This window comes from Manis pentadactyla, chromosome 8 (assembly GCF_030020395.1).
Source record: "Manis pentadactyla isolate mManPen7 chromosome 8, mManPen7.hap1, whole genome shotgun sequence".
Lineage (NCBI taxonomy): Eukaryota > Metazoa > Chordata > Mammalia > Pholidota > Manidae > Manis > Manis pentadactyla.
This window is the reverse complement of record NC_080026.1, coordinates 6,264,110-6,285,145: the sequence shown is the minus strand read 5'-3', so window position 1 is coordinate 6,285,145 and position 21,036 is coordinate 6,264,110. Positions and strand designations below refer to the sequence as shown.

At 43.9% G+C, this 21,036-nt stretch overlaps 1 protein-coding gene across 1 annotated transcript in view; it reads right to left on the bottom strand.

Moving 5' to 3' along the window:
• Positions 1–21,036, bottom strand: part of STK39 (serine/threonine kinase 39) — a 278,894-nt gene that overhangs the window by 160,640 nt on the left and 97,218 nt on the right. The window contains exons 6-10 of the mRNA XM_036884016.2: positions 19,961–20,070; positions 19,600–19,701; positions 17,409–17,542; positions 7,362–7,410; positions 7,195–7,260 (exon numbers count right to left, since the gene is read on the bottom strand). Coding sequence (XP_036739911.2) covers positions 7,195–7,260; positions 7,362–7,410; positions 17,409–17,542; positions 19,600–19,701; positions 19,961–20,070 — 461 coding nt within the window. The remainder of the gene's footprint in view (positions 1–7,194; positions 7,261–7,361; positions 7,411–17,408; positions 17,543–19,599; positions 19,702–19,960; positions 20,071–21,036) is intronic.

Below are 21,036 nucleotides of genomic sequence, written 5' to 3'. Positions count from 1 at the left end.
AGCTCTCCAATCCCATTGCCAAAGTTGAGATTTTTGTTTCTGACATGACTTAAAATACAAATGTTATATATGACTTTCATTAATAAAAATATAATTAAAAATGCAACTGTAATAATGAGGAGTGCTTAAACCATCACCCTCCCGCCCCGGCGCAGTGAACAAGCAGCCCAGCTGACGAGGGCGCCGGGCCGTCGCGGCTCAGGGGGAAGGTACCTGGGGTCCTCGCGCTCCGAATCTGGGACCGCACGGGGTCTCGCTCGCGGACTCAGTTGGCCTTTCGGGGCCGCAGGGGATTAAAACCCACCGCTGTCCTCTACCGGGCAGCCCTGGAACAGAGAAGGCCGGCGACCCAGGACTCCACCGACGGGCTTGTCAGGCGGCAGCCACGACTGGGCGTAACCCCAGCACCCCGCACGGGGCGTCCCAGTGCACGAGCAGCACGCCCGGTTCCCCCTCCCCGCCCCACGTTCCCCATCTACCAGCTCCGCGGCCCTCCCATCCCATGACACACACCCTACGCCCAGATCCTAAAGCATTTATACTGCCGGTCCCCGAGCTTTCTGTCTTGGGGTGCCTGCACTGGAAGGCGCGTCTCACCGTAGGGCCCCGCAGCTGCGAACCCTGCCGTCCTCCGGGTTCCCCCAAGGACGCTGACAGCACCTGGGTGCCCCCTCGTGGCGGCCTGCTTGCTCTGAGAAATGAAGGCAAATCACGGCACGCTAAGGCACCCGCTTCTTGAGATCAAGAGCAACCATTTTGTTTCCCGCAGCCTCCAATCACAAACGTCCAGATGATCACACCACCCTAAGACCCAATCACCAACGACCAGGTGATCACGCCGCTCCCCCTTAAGACCCAATCACCAACGACCCTGTAGCAGGACACACCCAACCCCAACTCCTCAAAACAACGCGCTCCCTCACCCTCGAGCTGGTGCTCCGCTGAGGCAGCCGTTAAACTCTGTCGTGTGGATTCGTGCCTCCCTGAGTTATTTCGGGGAAGGGAGGGTCGCGGTGAGATACCCTTTCAAGAATGACCGTGTACCCCGCCTTCTCCGGCTCTTCCACCGCTCGTCTGCCTGCCCTCTCTCCCGCAAACCCTTCCTGCCCCGTCTCTTCTCCTGAGACGTCTAGTGGGACAAGGACAGACCCAGAAACAAGAACTGCCTTGGGACCCTGGCCGAGCCACCGCACCTGCCACCTGCAAGGCCTGCTAATGGCGGTGACGCCCGCCCCGCCTCTCCTGGAGCGAAATGGCTGAGCGTAAAGGAGGAAGCAGACAGGGAAGTGACCTAAACGCTGTAGAGGAACAGCCACCGTGTGTCAGCTGGATTCTTACAACTCTCCGGTCTCCACAAACACACTTCCTGCCCTTCTCCTGGGGAGAGAGGCCTCGCTGCTCGGGGAAAGCCTGGCTCCCGTCCGCCGCCAGCGCCGCGACGGGGCAGGAGAGAAAACATGAAGGCCGGGGATAGGCTGCGGCCATGAATTAACGATGGTCATTCTTTTCTTGACTTCGTAGGCTTCCAGGGGCTTTTCCCCTCTGCATCCAAGGTAACAGCGTAACGGAAACAGCCTGCATCGCCCACCCGCCAGCGAGCCTGCTGCCAGGACTTCCCTCCCTCCCTGCTTGACCACGAACTTCCAAAATGCCCGTCTTCTGTGGCCACAACAACCCTTCTCCTCCTTGTTTACATGATGGTCCCGGTGGCGGCTGCCGGACGGAGCGCTCGCCGTGTGTCCGACACCCTGCACGGGTCAGGTCTCACCCCCAGGGCCGCACGCGTAATGCCTGGCTCAGAGCGGAGGCTCGGGGCCATCAGGCGGCGCACACGTCCGGCTTCTGCAGCTTCCCCATCGGGCCCGCAGGCTGGGGCCCAGTCCTTCCAGCTGCCCGCCTGCACCTCGACATGCAGGTCCGCAGACAGCAGTGGCCAGACTGTTGGAACTAACGGGGGAGTCCTGTAATTAACATCCTGTGAATGTACAGCCATCGTGACACAAGGCGTAACTGTTCCCTTGAAGAAAGGCTAAAGACCCTGTATAGTAAGTGTACTTTACCTTTTAACGTTCGGTATAATGAAAACCTGCAATATCAGTGGATCCCTCCTACTAAGAAGTCACTGTGTTTACAGTGAAGCAGCTGGCAGCCGCCACTGTAAGCACGTGACCCGAGTTACCATCACTAGTCACGGAGTAAGTCAAGACCACGTGCCTCTTGACCTGGTGCACAGGCCAGCACCACTTCCAAGGCGTTCCTGCCCAACAGTGCATGACCTGAACCTGATCATAAGGAAACACTAGACAGACCCAAACTGAGGACCACCCGATAAAATGACTGGCCTGTACTCTTCAATGGTGCACAGTTGTGAGAGAAAAAGGAAAACTATCCCAGATTACAGGAGGCTAATGCAGGCAAACAACTCAATGACTGTGGACTGATCCTGGACTAGGTAAGTGAGTAGCGGCAAAACTCACAAAATACTGTGTCAATGTTTGATTTTGATAATTATTCTGTTATGTAAGAGAATGTCTTGTGTCTAGGAAATACAGACTGAAGCATGTGTCTTTTGAAATGTTTCAAGAGAAAACATGTACAGAAATTGTACTGTTTTTATAACTTTTTTTAAGTCTTAAGTTTTTTCAAAATAAAAAAGTAAAAACAGGAGGGACAAATTATGAACACATACTAAGTATTAAATAAAAGTTAATTGTAATATTCCCACCCATTTATCCCCATGCACACAGGAGATTAAAGGAAGACAATACCTTGGACCCCTCACATGAAGCCAGTCGTACAGCCTAATACAAGAAATTCTGAGGCCCACAAATACTGTCCTCGTTTTTTCCACTTCACAATAGTTCCCTCCAAATGCAGCGGTGATACAATATCCTTTTCCTCCTTCAAATAATACTAACCATTTCTAATTTCTCAATTGCATGATTTAAAAAATGCAAACAAAATCGTCCAGCGAGTCTACTTCCATGAAAACACAGGCAACCGCAACAGAAGAACTGTGTATATTACGTTTCCCCGCCTTGCCCTCATCTGGCCACTATGCTTTTTGGCCAAGCATGTAGTATTTAGACATCTGTGTACTTATTAGTCCTTTGCCCCTGTCCTGCCATGGGTGGGTTTAAGCCACAGACAGTTACAGCTGTGAGTGTGAATGTGATGATGCAAGGTTTACATTACTAATAAAGCAGACACCACCGACTCAGGCACAGAGATACTACAGAAACGCACAGCCTTGATTGGCTGCAGTCAAGTTTAGCAAAATGACTTCTGCTCTCCCCACCCAGCAAATCCATCAATGGGGGAACACCACATGGTCAAGCTCTCAAACCCTAAAAGATGGCTGGAGACAGACCCCCAGAAAGCACATAAGGAGGAATGGCTTTGAAGCCTTCTCATGTGCAAGGTTAAGTGAAAAGAAAGGGTAAGCAGAGAGAAAAAGTAAGGTTTGCTGCTCTGAACCTAGTTTCTATGGTCATTGTTAGCAGGTTCTCATTTAGTTTACAGACTGTCTTGTGGTCCAGAAACATCAAATTTCTCATCACCCCTTACCACATGCCTGGAGTCAGAACTGCCACTTCACAGACAGAAAAATTAAGGCAGAAGAAAATAAAGAATACCCCCCAAACAGTGTCTGTCAGCCAGAGAACCCAGAATGGACCAAATACCCTGTGTCCAGGAAGAAAACAAACATCCCTAATATCTACAATCACTGCACACGCAAAATTCATTTTATGTCGCTAAATTATCCGGGAAGCCACACGAGTCTGTTTCTCTATTTGTTTCCTGATCTAGAGGAGTCGGGCCACCATGGAATCACGTGGCTCCCAACGAATGCTTCACATTGTCCCCGGACCTGAACGTGACGGGCCTGTGCCTCTCTGGCGCCGGAGGAGAGCTCCAGCGGGCTCCTGGGGCCTCCTGAGAGCCGCTACCACGCCAGCCCCTTTCTCTCCCGAATATGAGAATTATTCAAGTTGAAGATAAATGCCTATTAGAAGACATCTCTGGATGCTGGTTACCATAAGGGAGGAGAAGCAGAGACTGGTGCTTACGACAATAAATTTCAAATCAACAAGGTTGTGTAAATGCCCAGAATTTGGTCAGCAGGCCCAGTTTTCATGGAAACACTGGTCTATCAATGGACTGTCTGTTTCTGATTTAGAAACAACAGAGGAGACAAAATTCAAAGGACCAACATCAACAAGCAGCCTCTGAGGAACAAATCTACAGCAGGACCCAGACCATGACCAAGTGGGAGGCATCACTGCAGACGGGCTGGAAGCAGCTGGGCTGAAGTCCACAGAGACAAGTCCAGCCCCAAACGGACGATGATGCGAAGACAGAAATAAGGCCCCCGGAACAACTTTTAAATCAATGTACGTAAACACTGTAAGAACCTAACACAAGCAAAGATGCCCTACGGCAAAGGTCTTTAATGCACATGGTGACTAAAACAAAATTTACTTCCTGGCAGCCAAGCCTACCAAGAAGGCTTGCTCTTTTTTCTCAAAAAAAAAAAAGAACAGCACCGGTGTTTCAGGAGCCCCAGGGAAGGAGGGATGCTTGCTATTAACAGGAATCCTAGGAACAAGTGTATGGCAAGTATTTGGGCTTCTGGCCAGTGTGAAAGTGTCACATGGCCTTCCTGTGGTCACGTATGCATATATGTCCGCTGAGTCAGCAAATATTTGCCGGCACATACTATGGACAAGTTACACAGTGGGACTGATGTTCTGCTCAGCATGCCTCCCACAGAACCTCTGGGCAGACGTGGAATGTAGCTGACCATTAACGTGCACCTTAAAACGAGAATAGGATAGGAACACGGCTGGAGAGCCAGAAGAACATTACTATGGGCCACTCTCTTTTCTACAAGTTGTTGAAAGAACTGTCTGTCCTCCCTTTACCCCTCATGGTGTCACCAAGATTGTGTGGCCACTTTCCATTTGAAGGGATGAATGACGAAAACGAGCCCCAAGATTTAAGTCTAAAATCAAGGAGCAGGTAAGTGACAGAAGACATGGCTGGGAAAAGTCACGTCTCCCCAAACTCTAGATGCTTAGTGTTTACAGGCAAAATGGGATTTGGAATGTACAGCATATTAATATGTAACAACTAATTTAAATGTTTTTTTAAAGAAAGAAAAAAAAAGAGCCCAAACAGATTCTTCATTTTCTCAAATAGATGGAAGACCCAAAAGTAAAGCGTGGGTTATGTATGGGGAACTATAGCTGAGTTTAGAATGTAAGGCTGAACGTTGAAATGGTCCATGAATCCAAGGCTAAGGAGTTTGGCCTTCATCTGATAGGAACCCTTTTTTTTTTAACTCCCTTTATTTGCTCCTGTGCTTGTTTTTCTTTAATTTTGGGAACCACTTTGGAGCAATTAAGAGACATGATCAGAAAGTTCAACTGTGTTGGTAGCACCTGGCACAGAATGGAAAGGAGGGCTGGAGGGAGAACAGTGAGAAATCTCCGGCAATTGTCCAGTTAAAACGGGAGGGAAACATCCCAGCAGTGTGGCAGAGGGAAACGTGGGGAGGGATCGGACGGCCAGACAAGGGAGGGAGGAGGTCTCAAACATAAAAATAATCCCAGTGTTCTGAGGTCAGGTGACTGAGAGGGAGACACAGGGCACGGGGAGGTCAGGTCTGGGAGGGAAGGCGAACCGTTCGGAAACACTGCCCTGCAGAGGCTGGAAAGAGGACCTAGGGGTGTGAAGGCAAAGCCCTGGAGAGCAAGCAGGCCTGGAAAACCCCCTCTCAGGGAACGGTTACAGGATGAGAGCTGATGAAACTTCTAGCAAAGACAGCAGAGATAGAAAAAAAAAATGTTCTCTGGGGACACAAACTGCACATGCTAATGGCTTTCTAATGGCTTTTTTAGCTCGGCTGACATTTCAGGTTTCTGATCAAAACACCCCATGCTAGACTCCAATACCCCCGAGGCTCCTCCTTCAGCCTTTGGTGTGGAGTCCTCAAATACTGGTCGGGGACTTCTACCTGCTGTGCCTCAAACCGAGGCTTTAGCTTCTCTGTGCTGCCCCTTGGGACGTGCTACTCTGATGGACCACCTGCCAAACCTTCCCTTTTCCTCGGGTCCCACCGACCACCCTTGGCTCAGCTCTCTGCGTTCACCATAGCTGCCCCCCATCCCCAGCCTGGACCCACAGCCCAGCAACCAGCCCACCCCAAAGAATCCTGTTGGTCCAGGAGACCTGCTCAGTGCCTGCACAAGCAGATCACTTCTTAAAGTCTGTTTTGAAAGCAATTCAAAAGCATTAGCTAAATTCATTTTGCTATGTTTTAGAAAAGGCAATGTCTGGAAGTTAACGCTCAAAGTTACTTAACCTAAGCATGATAAGATGCAATCTCTAATGCATATTTCTTTGATGATTTTATTTATAGAGTAGACAACTCAAGATTTGTTATCAGCTTTCCCTGTATTAACTGTAAAAAGGGGGAAAAAAGGACGTCCCTTTCTAAATCCATGACTACATAAATATATTTAATTATAAATCGCTAATAAAATTTTAAAAGAAACTATAAAGCAAACCGGATGTTAAATTTTTTTAGGTTTCATGCCATAATGGAAGCAGTAATTACAAATAAACAAAATTCTGGATAAATACATAAATAAATATACACAAACATACATACCATTTTAAAAATCTAAAATCTAGAATGGGAAGTTTTTCAGGTAATCATTAACATAACTTAGTTAATAAAAGGTAGACTAAAATAGGGGCCATACATCTTTTATAAGGACAAAACCTATATCCCACAGATGCTGAAAATAACCATTAAAAACAAGTTTTGTTTTTCATTTTGTCATTTCAAACTGTTTAAAAAATGGCTGTTCCATTTCTGTAAAATGCAGGTGAAGGGTATTTTACCTCTTAAACTCATTACAATCCCCTCCCCTCTGACCTTCTTTGAGCAAAGCTGATAAATGGAAAAATGAAAACATTTGAGTTCCACATTGTTTCCACACCCAAGCACATAATAGCAAGCTGAGATCACCAAAAGGCAAAGCGCGGGTGTCTGAAGTTATCACTAAGCAGATAACCTCTAAGTAACACATCCTGAGTCCGTGGAAATGTTTTCCCTTCTCCCGACAGGCTCCACTTCCCTGGGTGGCCACAGCCCCCAGGCCGCAGGCCGCGGGTAACACTCACCTTTTTGGCTCTCTGGGCTATGTCCGGAGTTCTTGTAAGCAGCTTCTCAATCAGGTACTCTCTGTTCTGCAAAACAAACATTCCACACAGTTTAACATCAAATATGATAGTAGAAATTCACAGTGATTTCAAAATAGCAGATTTACTTGGGTTTTTAAACATGTTACCTTGGCTTTCTGGAAGAATTTGCATTTTAAAAGTTCTGCTGCTGTGGGCCTGAAAGATCAATAATAAATTAAAGTTGAAACAATGACCACTCAATAATTACACTGCCTTGATGAAATGACTCAATCCTAGAGTATTTCTGAAAACCAGTTTTAGGAACAGCAAAACCAGAACCTAAATTAATCATGAGCAGCAACTCAATACAATGGTGCCCATTTTCTAGTTCTTTCCAAACATCTCTGCTGCAAGATTCATCAACTCCTATAAGTTAAATATGTGGGGCAGGATATCAATTTTCCAGCCTTGTTCCTTACACTTCACTGAGCAAATTCACTGCTTCTAAAAGGTGGCAGACTGACACGTCTGTGAGCTAAATTCCTGTATTTATTAAGAAGCTGTACAAGAAGCTGTTGTTCTGTGACTCCCCAAAAGTAGCAGTTACTGCAAAGGGTCCACATTATCTTGTGCGCAAGCTCTGAGTAACCCTGTCTCAAGTGTACACGGAAGACTGTTTTTCAGGGAGAGTAAATGTGATGGTGATTAATAAAATGCAAATTCACTTAAAAGCATTACTGGATGGGTCTGATTATATCCTGATGGTGTCACTTAACCTGTTCTACCCTCTACCTTCTATCAGCTGAGAGTCAGGTCTTAAGGCTTGATTAGGTTCCACCAAGTCCTTGGGGAAAGAATATTTGATAGATGATATGCTGCACAGCTCTTCCTGAAGCATATTAGAGGCATACACAGTGAGCTTACTTAACTGGAGTAATGCTAACTTTAACCAATTCATCCCCAGACCCAAGACCTCCCCACTGTAAGAGTGTATTTCCCGCTCTCCCACTGGCAAGCATTCTTGTCCGGTGACACTCTGGCATCGTATGAATATCCTATTCCCCGAGACCTGTTACCAATAGTTGTAGCATCTCTGCCTTAAAAAATTATTCCACAGGAGGCAAAATACTGATTTTCTACTGCAATCATTCCTTCTATTTGTATTAACTGACATTCTTCCATAGAGAATAGCTTCCTTTATCAAAGTTCCTTCTAAAAAAATGCAGCCATGCAGAAAGAATCAGAAAAATCTACAGTATAGGGCAGTCAGCAAGTCAACTGCCCTCATCTCTTCAAAAAGTCAGTGACCAGAGGAGAGGGGACTGTCCTAGATGAAAACAGACTTCAAGAAACAGCACCAAATGTACATGACCCTTGCCCGAATCCTGCATTTGAGGGGGAAAGTGAAGAAGCTACAAAAGGCAATTGGAAATAAAGATAAGTGAATACTCTGGGGTATCAGGCAATTTTAGGAAATTACCGTTCATTTTCTCATGTGTGGAAAAGTACTGTGGTCACATAGGAACATGTCTTTATTTGTAGAGAATGCAAGCTGAAGTATTAAGTCTGTTACTTTCAAACTGTTAGCAAATAAAATGTAGATAAATAGATACAGCAGACACAGAAAACGTGAATAACTGTTGAATCTAAGTGGTGGTATTGAAGTAAACACTGTACTATTTTTTTTTTTACCTTTTCTGTACATTTCAAATTTTTCGTAATAAAAAGATTTTAGAATGGGGGGAGGGAAGCATTACTGAGTATCATTCAGTATTCTCTCCATGATGATGACCAGAGGTACAAATAATGCGGTGCTGAGGGGATGCCAATTTAAGAAGAGTCTTCAGACTTGGAAAGATTGGGATCTGCTGCTCTGGAACTAGGCAACGTCATAAAGTGCGTCACTTTAGAAAGCATGTTAAGTCTATGGGGTCACAAACTTTATTGCTGTGCAAAGAAATTTCCTAGTTAAACTGTTATCACTCTTTTCCTCCATTTCAAGTGGAACACTGGCGACAGGAACCTGACAGAGAGGCCAGGCCACCATGGTGCCCAGCTGCTAACTGCTAATGGCTTTCTGTAAATAAAGGTCTAATTAACAAGAGGGGCACGTTTTACATTTAGTGTGCCACACACACCCTCAGCTCATTCAGATTCACAAATTTGTACCGTTAGGCACTAGAACTAAATATGACGCAACTATTCTACATGATTTAACTCGAGCTGTCATTTCAATGTGCGCTCTTACTGACCATCAGAGGGCTCATGGCCTCCAGCAACTCCACGTTCATCCCTCCATCTCGCAGGGAACAGTTAAGGAGCATCTGCTATTTGCCAGGCCTGATGCCAGGGGCTAGACTTACCACAGTGAATATGACAGAGGCAACCTAGCAGAGAAGAGCTCAAGGGCGCTGCTGGATGGCAAGAGGGGCCCCGAACAGGCCAACGCCGGCACTGTGTTTGGGTGGAAGCAGAGGGAGAGCCCCCGCCCTCTCCACGCAGGGAACCCGCGGCCCTTACACAAGGCACCGGGCAAGGCCTGCGGTCATGTCTGGTGCCTCACAACGTGAAACAAAACTTAGAAAACCAAGAGGCATACAAAATAACTTCGACTTCATTTTTTTTTAAGTGAAAAGAAACCCAAGAAAATCAAGCCGATTACAGAACTCAAGGCCGCCCTCTTCACCTCTGGCCGATACAGTTACAAAAGCCCCCCAGCCAGGCTCTCTGCCCCCTCTCTCCCCCATCGCCCACACTGCTCAGTCGGCGTCTACAGAAAGCCAGTCCTGACGCACCTACTGACGCTTCCGGCCTCCCTTCCCTCCGCACCCCACGGGAACCCCACCCGCCGACTACCTGCGTCCTCACCCATCCCTTGCTCTTTCATGACAATACACACGCTGCTTTTCTTGCTTTTAAATGTTTTGTAACCAAGGGACACAGCCTTTGCATCAGTCAAGAGCCAACTGAAATGCCACCCAGCTTCCGAGGCACCTTCCCCGGCTCCTGCACGCAGGAGTCATCGCTCCCTGCTTGATGCTCACACACCGACCTACCCACACTCGCATTCTATAACTATCTATTCTCATGTCTCCCTGCCTCCACCCCACCAGCTTAGAAGCTTCTCCAAGACAGGGAATGCACAGTATTCATTTCTGCATCCCCAATGCCTGGCGCAGACCAGAAAACTATAGCTCGATTTCATACCATCATCAAACATGGGGTAAAAGTAAGGCTACTTGACTTTTGGACACTCCTGGACTTCCCACAACTCCTTTGGGGCTAGATTTAGTCAGCACCAAATCCCAAGCATCGATTCAATGCAGTAGGGGACTGGAGAATGCTGCACTGAAAATGAAAGACTCACGTTCAGAAAACAGGAAGCATTAAGTCTGTGCGCGACGGGGGCACGAAGGTGGAGAGCTAACCGCTTCCCCTTCTCCTTTGCACGGCTGCCTCCTGCCACCGCCTCCTGCACACTGAGGGGCCAGTGTAGGACCAATGCAGAAAGAAGGCTGGGAAATGCCACACATACCTTGAGATACAGAGCTGGGAAAATACTTTCCCTTCCCCAGCAAGGTCATCTCTGTGGTAAGCAAAACTGTAAAGGGGGAAAGCAGGCAGCAGAGAAAACTTTCTCTGTATTCTCTAGTCTTAGCCTTCATCGAAAATATACAAACACAATGACGTAAGAAATGATAAATCACTGAAAGAAGCTACATCCTTTTTTTATAGGCTTAATATTTATGTTAAATAATAGGCAGTTTCTACTCCATACAGAGAAGAACTAAAAAGCAGGTCCTTTGCATGCTCAAATCAGCTCAAGTGCCTACACGCTGGAGTAAAATCCTACGTAAGAAAGTTTGACAAAAGTTAACTGGAAGAATGAAGAAAATGAGCGAGGGAACAACAGAATAGAAAGTACAGGAAAATATGAGGCAAATGCTGCCCATCTGACTTTGGTTGGTGTTTTGTTTGCATGTTTGTTAGTTTGAATTTCATGCTATAGCGACCAGCAGTGCGGGGTTAATGTGGAGCCATCAGCGCTGCCTGCCTCTTAGCTACGTGAGTACAAGGAAAGCACACTTACGTCATACAGGGCTGCTAACAATGCCAAGAAATACAATGTAACATAAGTACAAACACTGCTTTACAAGAACAACTAAAATGCTATACCAGCAAGCAAAATAATGGTCCAGGCTTTAAAAGATTATTCAGTTTTAAATCCTTAAAAACAATGCAATGGCCTTTAAGTATCAACATTCTCAGAAGAAAACCTCTTAAAGGATTCAGCTAATACATATGAATGAACTAAAGTCCACTGAGACTTAAAATGATTTTCAAAAGAGGAATATGATTCAGTTTAAACAGTTCTGACAATTTGCATTATAAATTTCTAACAGCTCATTGACCTCAGGCAGAGCTGCATTTTATAACGCCTCCCCTCCCCCAAAAGAAGTATTTAAATTTCATTCATTTCTAATGGACTTATCTGTGCAGCATCCAGCCCTTGCTACTCCAAGAAAATGCTGGTTCCTTTTATAGTTGCCATCCATGGGAAGTATGTAATCTACAAGACTAAGGCTCATTCTTTTTTCAAGGAACAGCAAAATGTTCTGTATGTAAATATAAGCAACTCTTCATCTTTGCCAAAGCAGGGCACAGACTTGCATGAGGCAAAGAGCTCCAGCACCTCAGCTCTCTCTTATTAGGTAAGTTCCCTGAGCTCTCAAGGTTGACAGAAAGCCCAGCTCCTCCCCAACTAGCCGGAGGGCTCCTGCATATAAGAGCGAATCTGTCCTGGCCACTGTTCCCCTGTGATATGTTTCCATTCATCGCTAAAAGGGTACTCAGCGAGACCAGAGTTTGGGTACCAGTCAACTGTTTTCAGATGATAAGCAGGCGATTTCTGTGCAGGCAACAGAAATACATATAAATATCAGAAATCTTGCACAAATTAACTCCTCAACCCAGGAGAACCTGGTTTGTCTCTGAAACTCTTTTCAGAGTCCAAATTATCTCCAAAATTGCGAGCTCCTTGTTGTCTCCCTTTGTTCAAGAAAATACCAGAGTATGTACTACACACTAGACACTGTGGATGCAAGATGCAGAGATAAGAGTCACACACTCTCCTTCTAAAACACTTGCACACTCATGGGAAACTGGATGTGTGAGACAGTAAATAGACACAGTGTGATGAGTACTACAAGAGATTATCTTGTCCATACTATAACAGAGATGTATCTTCTAACATAGTGAAAGAAAAAACTCAAATTTGCAATACCTCCACTAGGACAGGGAGAAAAAGGTGAAAAACAAATGGCCAGTGTCCCAATTTCCTGAATAGTTAGGATCCTCCAGGCACAGTGGCTACCTCAATCAAGTGCATTACCTCACTCCAGCCCCACAGCAATCCTATGAAATAGGTGTTATTAGGGCCATTTTACAGACAAGGAAACTAGGTCGTGCAAAGGATGATAAAGTAGAGCTAGGAATCTCACCCAAATGTACCCAGCTCTACGAAGATGGGGCCTTTGAACCAAGTGTTGAAGGGCAGGTAATAGGGGGACGGAGGAAGAGGAAGAACCCTTGGGCAACATAAGCAAAGGCAGAGAAGACAGGAAATAGGCATGGCTTCTTTCAGAATTGCGCAGCACTTGAATGTTTACTCATTAACTCAGTAACGAATGGCTGCCTTAAAATTGCATCTTATATAATAAACAATTCAACAGTATTGCTTTCTTCCACCCTCACATTTCAAGAATGTTTTTCCCCAAAACTTCCCACATGCATGTCTTCTCACCAAAACAAAGAGTGACCTGGAAAGTCTGCCCCGCTGCCATCTCTAACCGTTTGTCATAGAGGGCGGCTGCGCAGTAGTGAGGACGGACCGTGGTACACAGAGAACGTCTGGAAGAAGTCCTTAAATGACTAACACTTTGTAAATCAATACCGTTACTAAGAGAACACCGAAGGAAACACTAAGAATTTGAATATATGGTGTATGGCTCCTTTCTGAAAGATTTTTTTTTTTATTGTTACTTTTTGGTGGGGTGGCAGGACCCTGATATTTGAGCTCATATAATTAGTAAAACCTGAAAAGACTTTCAAGATTATTAATAAGGATGGTTTGTTATTTCTTATTGAAATTGTTATTTCAATTGCATTAGGTATTTATATATATATAGCTTATATATATATAAATATAACGTATCGTGATCTAATCTATCTTGGCCAAACTACAAATCACCTAAAGAAATAACACTGTTATATCATTAAGTACAGTAGTAAGTCTCCCCTACAGAACCATTTTCTGAAAGAGCTTGAATTGTGCAACATTACACGTCACCACCACTAGGTGGCACCGCAACTAGTTTGAGAAGCGCCAAGACCATCGGTAATCACCTAGTGCTAAGGGAAGACAAGCCCAGGGACCTCGGGGATACAGGGGGTTTGCTTCCAGACCACGGCAATAAAGCGAATGCTGCAGCAAAGGAGCCAAATGAATGTTTTGGTCCCCACTGCATATAAAGGTTATGGTTCCACTATACTGTAGTCTATTAAGTACACAAAAGCATTACATCTAAAAAAAAATGTATATATATATCTTAATGAAAAAGCACTTCATGGCTAAAAACTGCTAACTATCATCTGAGCTTTCAGGGAGTCATAAATTTTTGCTGATAGAGGGGCTTGCTGCCATACTGATGGCTGCTGCCTCATCAGCAGGTGGTTGCTGAAGGCTGGGGTGCCCCCAGCAATTTTTTCAACTAAGACAACAATTAAGTGTGCAGCATGGACGGACTCTTCCTTTCATGAAGGAATGCTGTTTGATAGCACTGTACCCATAGTAGAACTTCTTTCAAAATTGGAGTCAATCCTCTCAAACCTGCTGCAGCTTCATCGACCTCCTTTATGGAAGATTCTAAATCCTTGGTTGTCATCAACGATCTTCACAGCAACGTCACCAGGAGTAGCTTCCATCTCAAGAAACCATTTTGTTTGCTCATCTATAAGAAGCAACTCCTCAGCCATTCAAGTCTGATCCTGAGATGCAGCAGTTCAGTCCCATCTTCAGGCCATACTTCCAATTCTAGTTCTTTTGCAATTTCCACCATATCTGCGGTTACTTCCTCCACTGAAGTCTTGAACTCCTCAAGGTCATCCATGAAAGTTGGAACCAACTCTTCCCAAACTCCTGTTAATGTTAGTATTTTGACCTCTTCCCATGAATCACAAATGATCTAGAGGGATGACTCCTTTCCAGAAAGTTTTCAACTGGCTTTGCCCACAGCCATCAAAGGAATTACTGTTTATGGCAGCTATAGCCTTACAAAATGTATTTCTTCAATAATGAGACTTGCAAGTTGAAATGACTCCTTGATCCACGAGCTGCAGAACAGATGTCGTATTAGTAGACAGGAAAACAACTTTCCATCAGAGCTCTTGTGTGGCCGGGTGCACTGTGAATGAGCAAGAATATTTTGAAAGGAATCTTTTTTCCTGAGCAGTAGGTCTCAACAGTGTGTTTAAAATATTTAGTAAAGCATGTTGCAAACAGACATGCTGTCACCCAGGCTTCATTGTTCCATTGATAGAGCACAAGAAGAGTCGATTTACCATAATTCTTAAGGGCCCTAAAATTTTCAGAATGGTCAGTGAACACTGGCTTCAACTTTAAGTCACCCTCTGCATTAGCTCCTAACAAGAGAGTCAGTCTGTCCTTTGAAGCTTTGAAGCCAGGCTTTGACTTTTCCTCTCCAGCTATGAAAATCCTAGACGGCTTCTTCTTTCAATAGAAGGCTATTTAGTCTACATTAACAATCTGTTGTTTAGTGTCCTCACCTTCATTAATGATCTCAGCTGGATCCTCTGGGTGACTCGCTGCAGCTTCTCCATCAGCACCTGCTGCCTCACCTGCATTTTTATATTATGGAGACGCTTCTTTCCTTAAACCTCAGGAACCAACCCCCGCTCGCTTCCAGCTTTTCTCCTGTAGCTTCCTTCCCTCTCTCAGCCTTCATAGAATTGAAGAGAGTTGGGGCCTTGCTCTGGATTAGACTTGGTTCAAGGGAATACTGTGGCTGGTTTGATCTCCTCTCCAGACCTCTCAGACTTTCTCCATATCAGCAATAAGGCTGCTTCACTTTATTATCAATCACGTGCTCACTGAAATAGCACTTTTAATTTCCTGCAAGAGCTTTTCCTTCGCATTCACAACTTGGCGAACTGTTTGATGTAAGAGGCCTAGCTTTCAGCCCATCTAGGCTTTTGACCTGCCTTCCTCACAAAGCTTAATCATTTCTAGCTTTTGATTTAAAGTGAGGAATGTGCGACTATTCCTTTCACTTAAACACTTAGAGGCCATTATGGTGTTATAAACTGACCTAATTCCAATATTGTTCTGTCTCAGGTATGGGGAGGGCCTGAGGAGAGGGAGAAAGATGGGGGAACCCCGGTCCAGGGGACAGCCAGAACACACACACTTATCAACTGAGCTTGCCAGGTTACATGGGTGCAGTTCATTGTGCCCTAAAACAATTAAAATAGCAAAACATCAAAGATCACTGATCAGAGATCCCCATAACAAATATGATAATAAAACACAAAAGACCGAAATATTGAGAATTACTAAAATGCAACACAGACAGGAGTGAGCAAATGCTGTTGGAAAATGGCACCAATAGACTTGCTTAACACAGGGTTGCCACCAACCTTCAATTTAAAAAAAAAAAACATTATCTGCAGAACAAAATAAAGCAAAGTACAATAAAACAAGGTATGCCTACACTTCTCTCACTTGGTTTAGAGAACCAAATTCTGTTTCCTTGCCTTGGTGATACCAAAAATTTATGCCTGGAGATGACACCAAACACAGGCGAAGGAAGCAAGTGTTCCAGAACAAAATTAGAACCTAAGAGCATTTCACCCAACAGGACAGTGAAGAGGTGACCTCCAGAAAAGGTCACTGCAACTTTGGAGGAAAAATTAGCCCTACAGATCAAATGAAAAGGGTAACCAAGATGTTTAAGCAGAAGTAGTTTACAGGTGTGATAAAATAATCATCCCTTTACAATAAATAATTTCAAGAGGCTTAATAGTACACAGTCTTCAGGCCCGACTCCTAGAGAAAGGTGACAGATACAGAAAAGATTTAAGGCAAATTCCGTGAAAAGTAATGGAATGAAGAGAGTAGCTACAAATGGGTAAAATAATGGAAATGGTGTTTGCTCTAAAGAAGGGTAGGCTTACTCAAACAGCAGATAACTGTGTAAAGGTGAAAGGCTTAAACTTCATAAAGAATTTAAAATAAAATTAAAGGAATCCTTCCCTGAAAAAGAAAGTTTCAGAAGAAAAGCCAGTATTTATGTCTTAAAGTGTAAGTATCAAATAGGACCCTCAGGTGATGAGGCTGTAACTTCTCACAGGCCTCTGCAGGCATGCAATCTACACTCACTCTGTTAGGACAGCGAGGCACGGACGGCCCTGCACAGGGACCCTACCCAGACAATGCCTGCAGCTGGTTCGATTACTCCTGTTTTCCTTTAAGGTGTAGAGGCCCTGGGCTCTATTATCACCACCCAGGATATTTGTAAGTCACAGAAATCAAGAAGAAACAAACTGAGAAAATAGACACAGTACAGGGCAGGGCAATAACCCAAGAATAAAGAGGAAATGCTAAAGTTACTTTAAAACCATTTGCTGTTTATGTTGTGATCAATCTTTCTAATGTAAAAATCTTTATCTTCTTTACTGATCATCTTTTAAACAGCACAACTAACTTGTTCTGCAACTCAAAGGAAGCTCATGCAAAATTCAATAGCCCTGCCAGGCTCAGACCAGAACTAGCAGGATATTCACCTCCTCAGAGGCCAGCTCGGCCCTCACACTCAGGTGGAGCATTAGCCCAGCTTCTGAAAGTGCCGCCGACAATTTCTTTTGATTTCTGTTTTCCTTCATTTCCTTTGGTGACAGAGCCCTCAACTTACACAACAACAAATCTTAACAAACTCTAAAAATTTTCCTCTGCCCACCCCTCATCCTCACTTCTCTCGCTCTTGGACCCATGCTGCCTTCCACTAACAGGTTGGAAATCGGGGCCAGAACAGGACTTCCCCTGAACGAGAGGACATTTGAGGCGCCTTCTCCCCGTCCACCCACAAAGCTGTCATGACTCAGACCAGGTCACTAGCTCCTCCACACGTTTGACATACCTTTTGGAAGGGTCTTTCTGAAGACACAGTGAAAGTAATTTTCTAAAGGACTTGCCGTACTTTTTCATCATTTCCTTATCCTCTACTCCGGTTTCTAAAGTGGGTGGATCATTTTGCAAAGTCAACATTAACACCTGCAACAAAAACACACAGGAAGACAGAATCTCAGTAGAGCAATTCCTACAACTGAGTTTTTAATGTTCCATAAAGCCTCAAAGACAGTCCTTGATCAGACATAAATGTGCTTTCCCATGATTTTAGCTTCCAAGAAAGTGGGTATTCAAAGCACTTATTTCCCTCTGCAAATCTGTTCATGGGCCCTTTAACCTTTTTGTTATTCCACTGACAGAACTTACAAAATCTGCTCTGTGGGTTAAGAATGATCTCCCAAAGCGAGCAGCCCAGGGCGTCCTGGGAACTGGTATCACACAGCCTTGAGGAGCGCACAGATCCCCACGGGCTTAGTGCAGGCGGGGCCCTTCCCTTCCCCTGGGAGAGGGGCTGGCCGAGGGGAGGGCAAGAGAGGCCCAGGGCAGCCAGGTCATTCATACGTAAGGGACTGCCTGTACTCGAGGCTTCTGTGACACGGTGCCAGCCCTAGGAAATAAATACACATCTTCTCAGGAGTTAATACATGATTTCCTTTTCTTTTTTTTTTTTTTTGAGAAAACATGCAGAGAACTGCTTAAAGGCTGGGCAAAATTGAGTCAGTAAGACACTGAAAAGCCAGAATACAAGAGTGTTATTAAAAGCCACAACCACAGCCAAAGGCCCATGCTGCTTTCGAAGGGGGACAAAACAAAATCAAAATACTCCTTCAAATCAAAAAAGGGAAAAAAGTCCACCGTAAGATCAAAATGATTTGCTTTAAAAAAGGGTAGAATCTGCAGTAAGCTATTGACCTATGAAATGACTAAACCTCATTAATGCATAAATCAGCCTTAATTTATGCAAATGCTATACACGCCACGACTCCTCGAACACTCTTGGATGTGTGAACAGATGAAGGATTAAAATGAGTTTATAGCTGGTCGAGGTAACAGCAATCAGAGGAAAGTGGGGGGACTGGGAGTCTGGGGAAACTCCTGCAGGACTTGAAACGGGAGGAGCAATGTGGCTTTAGATTCGGGTGGGAAACACTTAAGAGGTGGGGGAAGAAAGGAAACAAGAAATACAAAAGAATACAGAAAAACCAGGTGGAAGAAAAAGTTCCCAAGAGCTGCTTCAGGGCTTCTTCTCTAAAAGATCATTTCAATTGTTTACACCTCAACTTTAAATTTTCTGTTATCAAAATCAGGTATGTATACAGACACCCCCAAATCCTGGCTATCTTAAAATATGTATAAAAGTGTATAGAGAAAAATAATGTAACAAATTACACTAAAATCTTAATAAGGACTGTCTGTGGCTAAATATGGATTACTTTCTTCTTTATGTTTGTTCTTCCAAATTGTCTATGATAAGAATGCATTAACTTTTTCACCAATAAAAATTACTTTAACGTTTTTTTTAATCCTTCTGCGTCTTTTGTAATCCTCCTAAGTTTTTCCAATACTTTCCTAGAAAAAGTAAAAACAAACACAGACCACATTCTCTGTAAAATACTGTTATATAAATTTCCACTAAACTATTTCAGCCTCAAAACAAAACCTAGCTGGGTAAGTTAGGCCTAATACCACCATCTCAGAACTAAGAGAAATGATGTAGGCTGGTTAAAAGTGTAACAAAAATCTGAAAATAGTATCCAAATGTATGTTATTTCCTAAAAACACTTATTTCCAATGAGTCACTAACACAACACTGCACAAACAGGGGTGAAATGTTAAAGACCATTTAAAAAAAGAAGACCTAAAAATTTGGAAACTCTATCTGCAAAGATGTCACTATAAACTATTTTTAGGTTGCTTGGGGGCTGGGAGGGCTCTGCTACCAAGAGAATAATGACCAGCATCTGTCACAGTTCTCAAGCTCCATCAATCAACTGGATTCATTCTTTAGTGAGTTCTGTATGCAGAATGTAAAGCAAGCTTCAAAACTGGGAATTTAACACTGAACCACATTTAACTTGGCTGCATTCCTCCACTAATTCTCCTCAGGTCTAAGAGAAAAATGACAGTGTTTAAGAGAATTACAGAACAGATTCCATTAAATCATATTTCAAACCCAACATGTTATTTCCAACAGTAATTACTTTCATAGGAGGATATTTGTGATAAGGCGCTGCTCCGGTTGCTAATTCAATGGCAGTTATTCCAAAACTCCACATGTCAGCCTTGAAGTCATAGCCTCTCACCTAAGAAAGGAAACAGGGAAAAACATGATTATACAGCTGACACGTTACATATCATGAAGACCACTGTATGTTGGAAGTTCACAGCTGTGTATGCACAACTTTGATATTACTTCAGTACTAAGGCCCAGCAGTTGGGAATTAAATCCTAGTTAGGTGATGCATTCCAGTAAAATGATTGCTTTGAGTGAAATGTTAGTGTATTAATTAATGATCTATATACTACTATACTATGTCAATCAAACCTTCATTTTTTTTTTACCTGTTCCATGACTTCAGGGGCCATCCAACATGGGGTGCCAACAAATGTTTTTCTGACTTTATTCCGGGTAACATCACCCCCTGTTGCTAAGAATGCACTTACCCCAAAATCTGAAAGGCAAAAAAAAAAAAACCCTTATTTTATGTGAGACATTATTGCTTTTACAAATTCTGACTTATGAACACCTTTTTTTCCTAGTGAGCTTTACAACAGTGATGAACTGTTCCAACACCACAGAGCTCTCTCAGGTATAGGGCAGGGCGGTCCTGCCACCTGCTATACCCCATACTTCCGGAGAACACCATCACGAGTAACGGGTCAGCAAGCCCACCGCGCCCAAGGCTCAGCACACCGAATTACATTTCCTGCCAAAAAGGTATCAAAAGCCATAACTAATCATAAAGGGTTACATCAATAAAATATAAACACATTCCCCCAAAGCCCTAAGTATAAAGGATCTTAACTTTCATGAGAACAGCACCGGAGGCCATAAAACTAGTATGAGAATAAAAAAGAAAACTATAAATATGGTATAAAAACTCTTTACATTTTTCTTTTATTATGATGATGACAATTTCCTAGCCTCTTTAATTCCCTATCACCAATATTTGGGGATGGGATTTTTCTTTTTAAATATAAGATGGATAACATCCATCTTCCACATTCTCATGCCCTTACTTAAACAGCGCTAACATCTTAGCCAAATCGTAATGCCAAATGCACAAACCCAGGCACGTAAAATCAGCATGCCCAGGTGTGCCCACATGTAGTAGTCAGCACAAAAGGAGAGGCTCAGTCAGCAGAGATGGTCTTTTTCAATGTTTGCTTTCTGGATAGTTTTCATAGGTCACATGTGGAACGGTTGGTAGAATGAAGTCATCCTCTTCTGAACATCCACAATATACACTAAGAGTTCTTTTAATGAGGTGAATTATTTAGGCACACTGCATATATGTGCACGCGAATATGCAAAAAGGGTATCTGTGACGGCAGAGAAGGCAACACCCAGTGATTATCAATGCCTGCATTTCTGCTCAGATCTTTACTAACGGTTACAATTAGTTAATAAGTTAAAG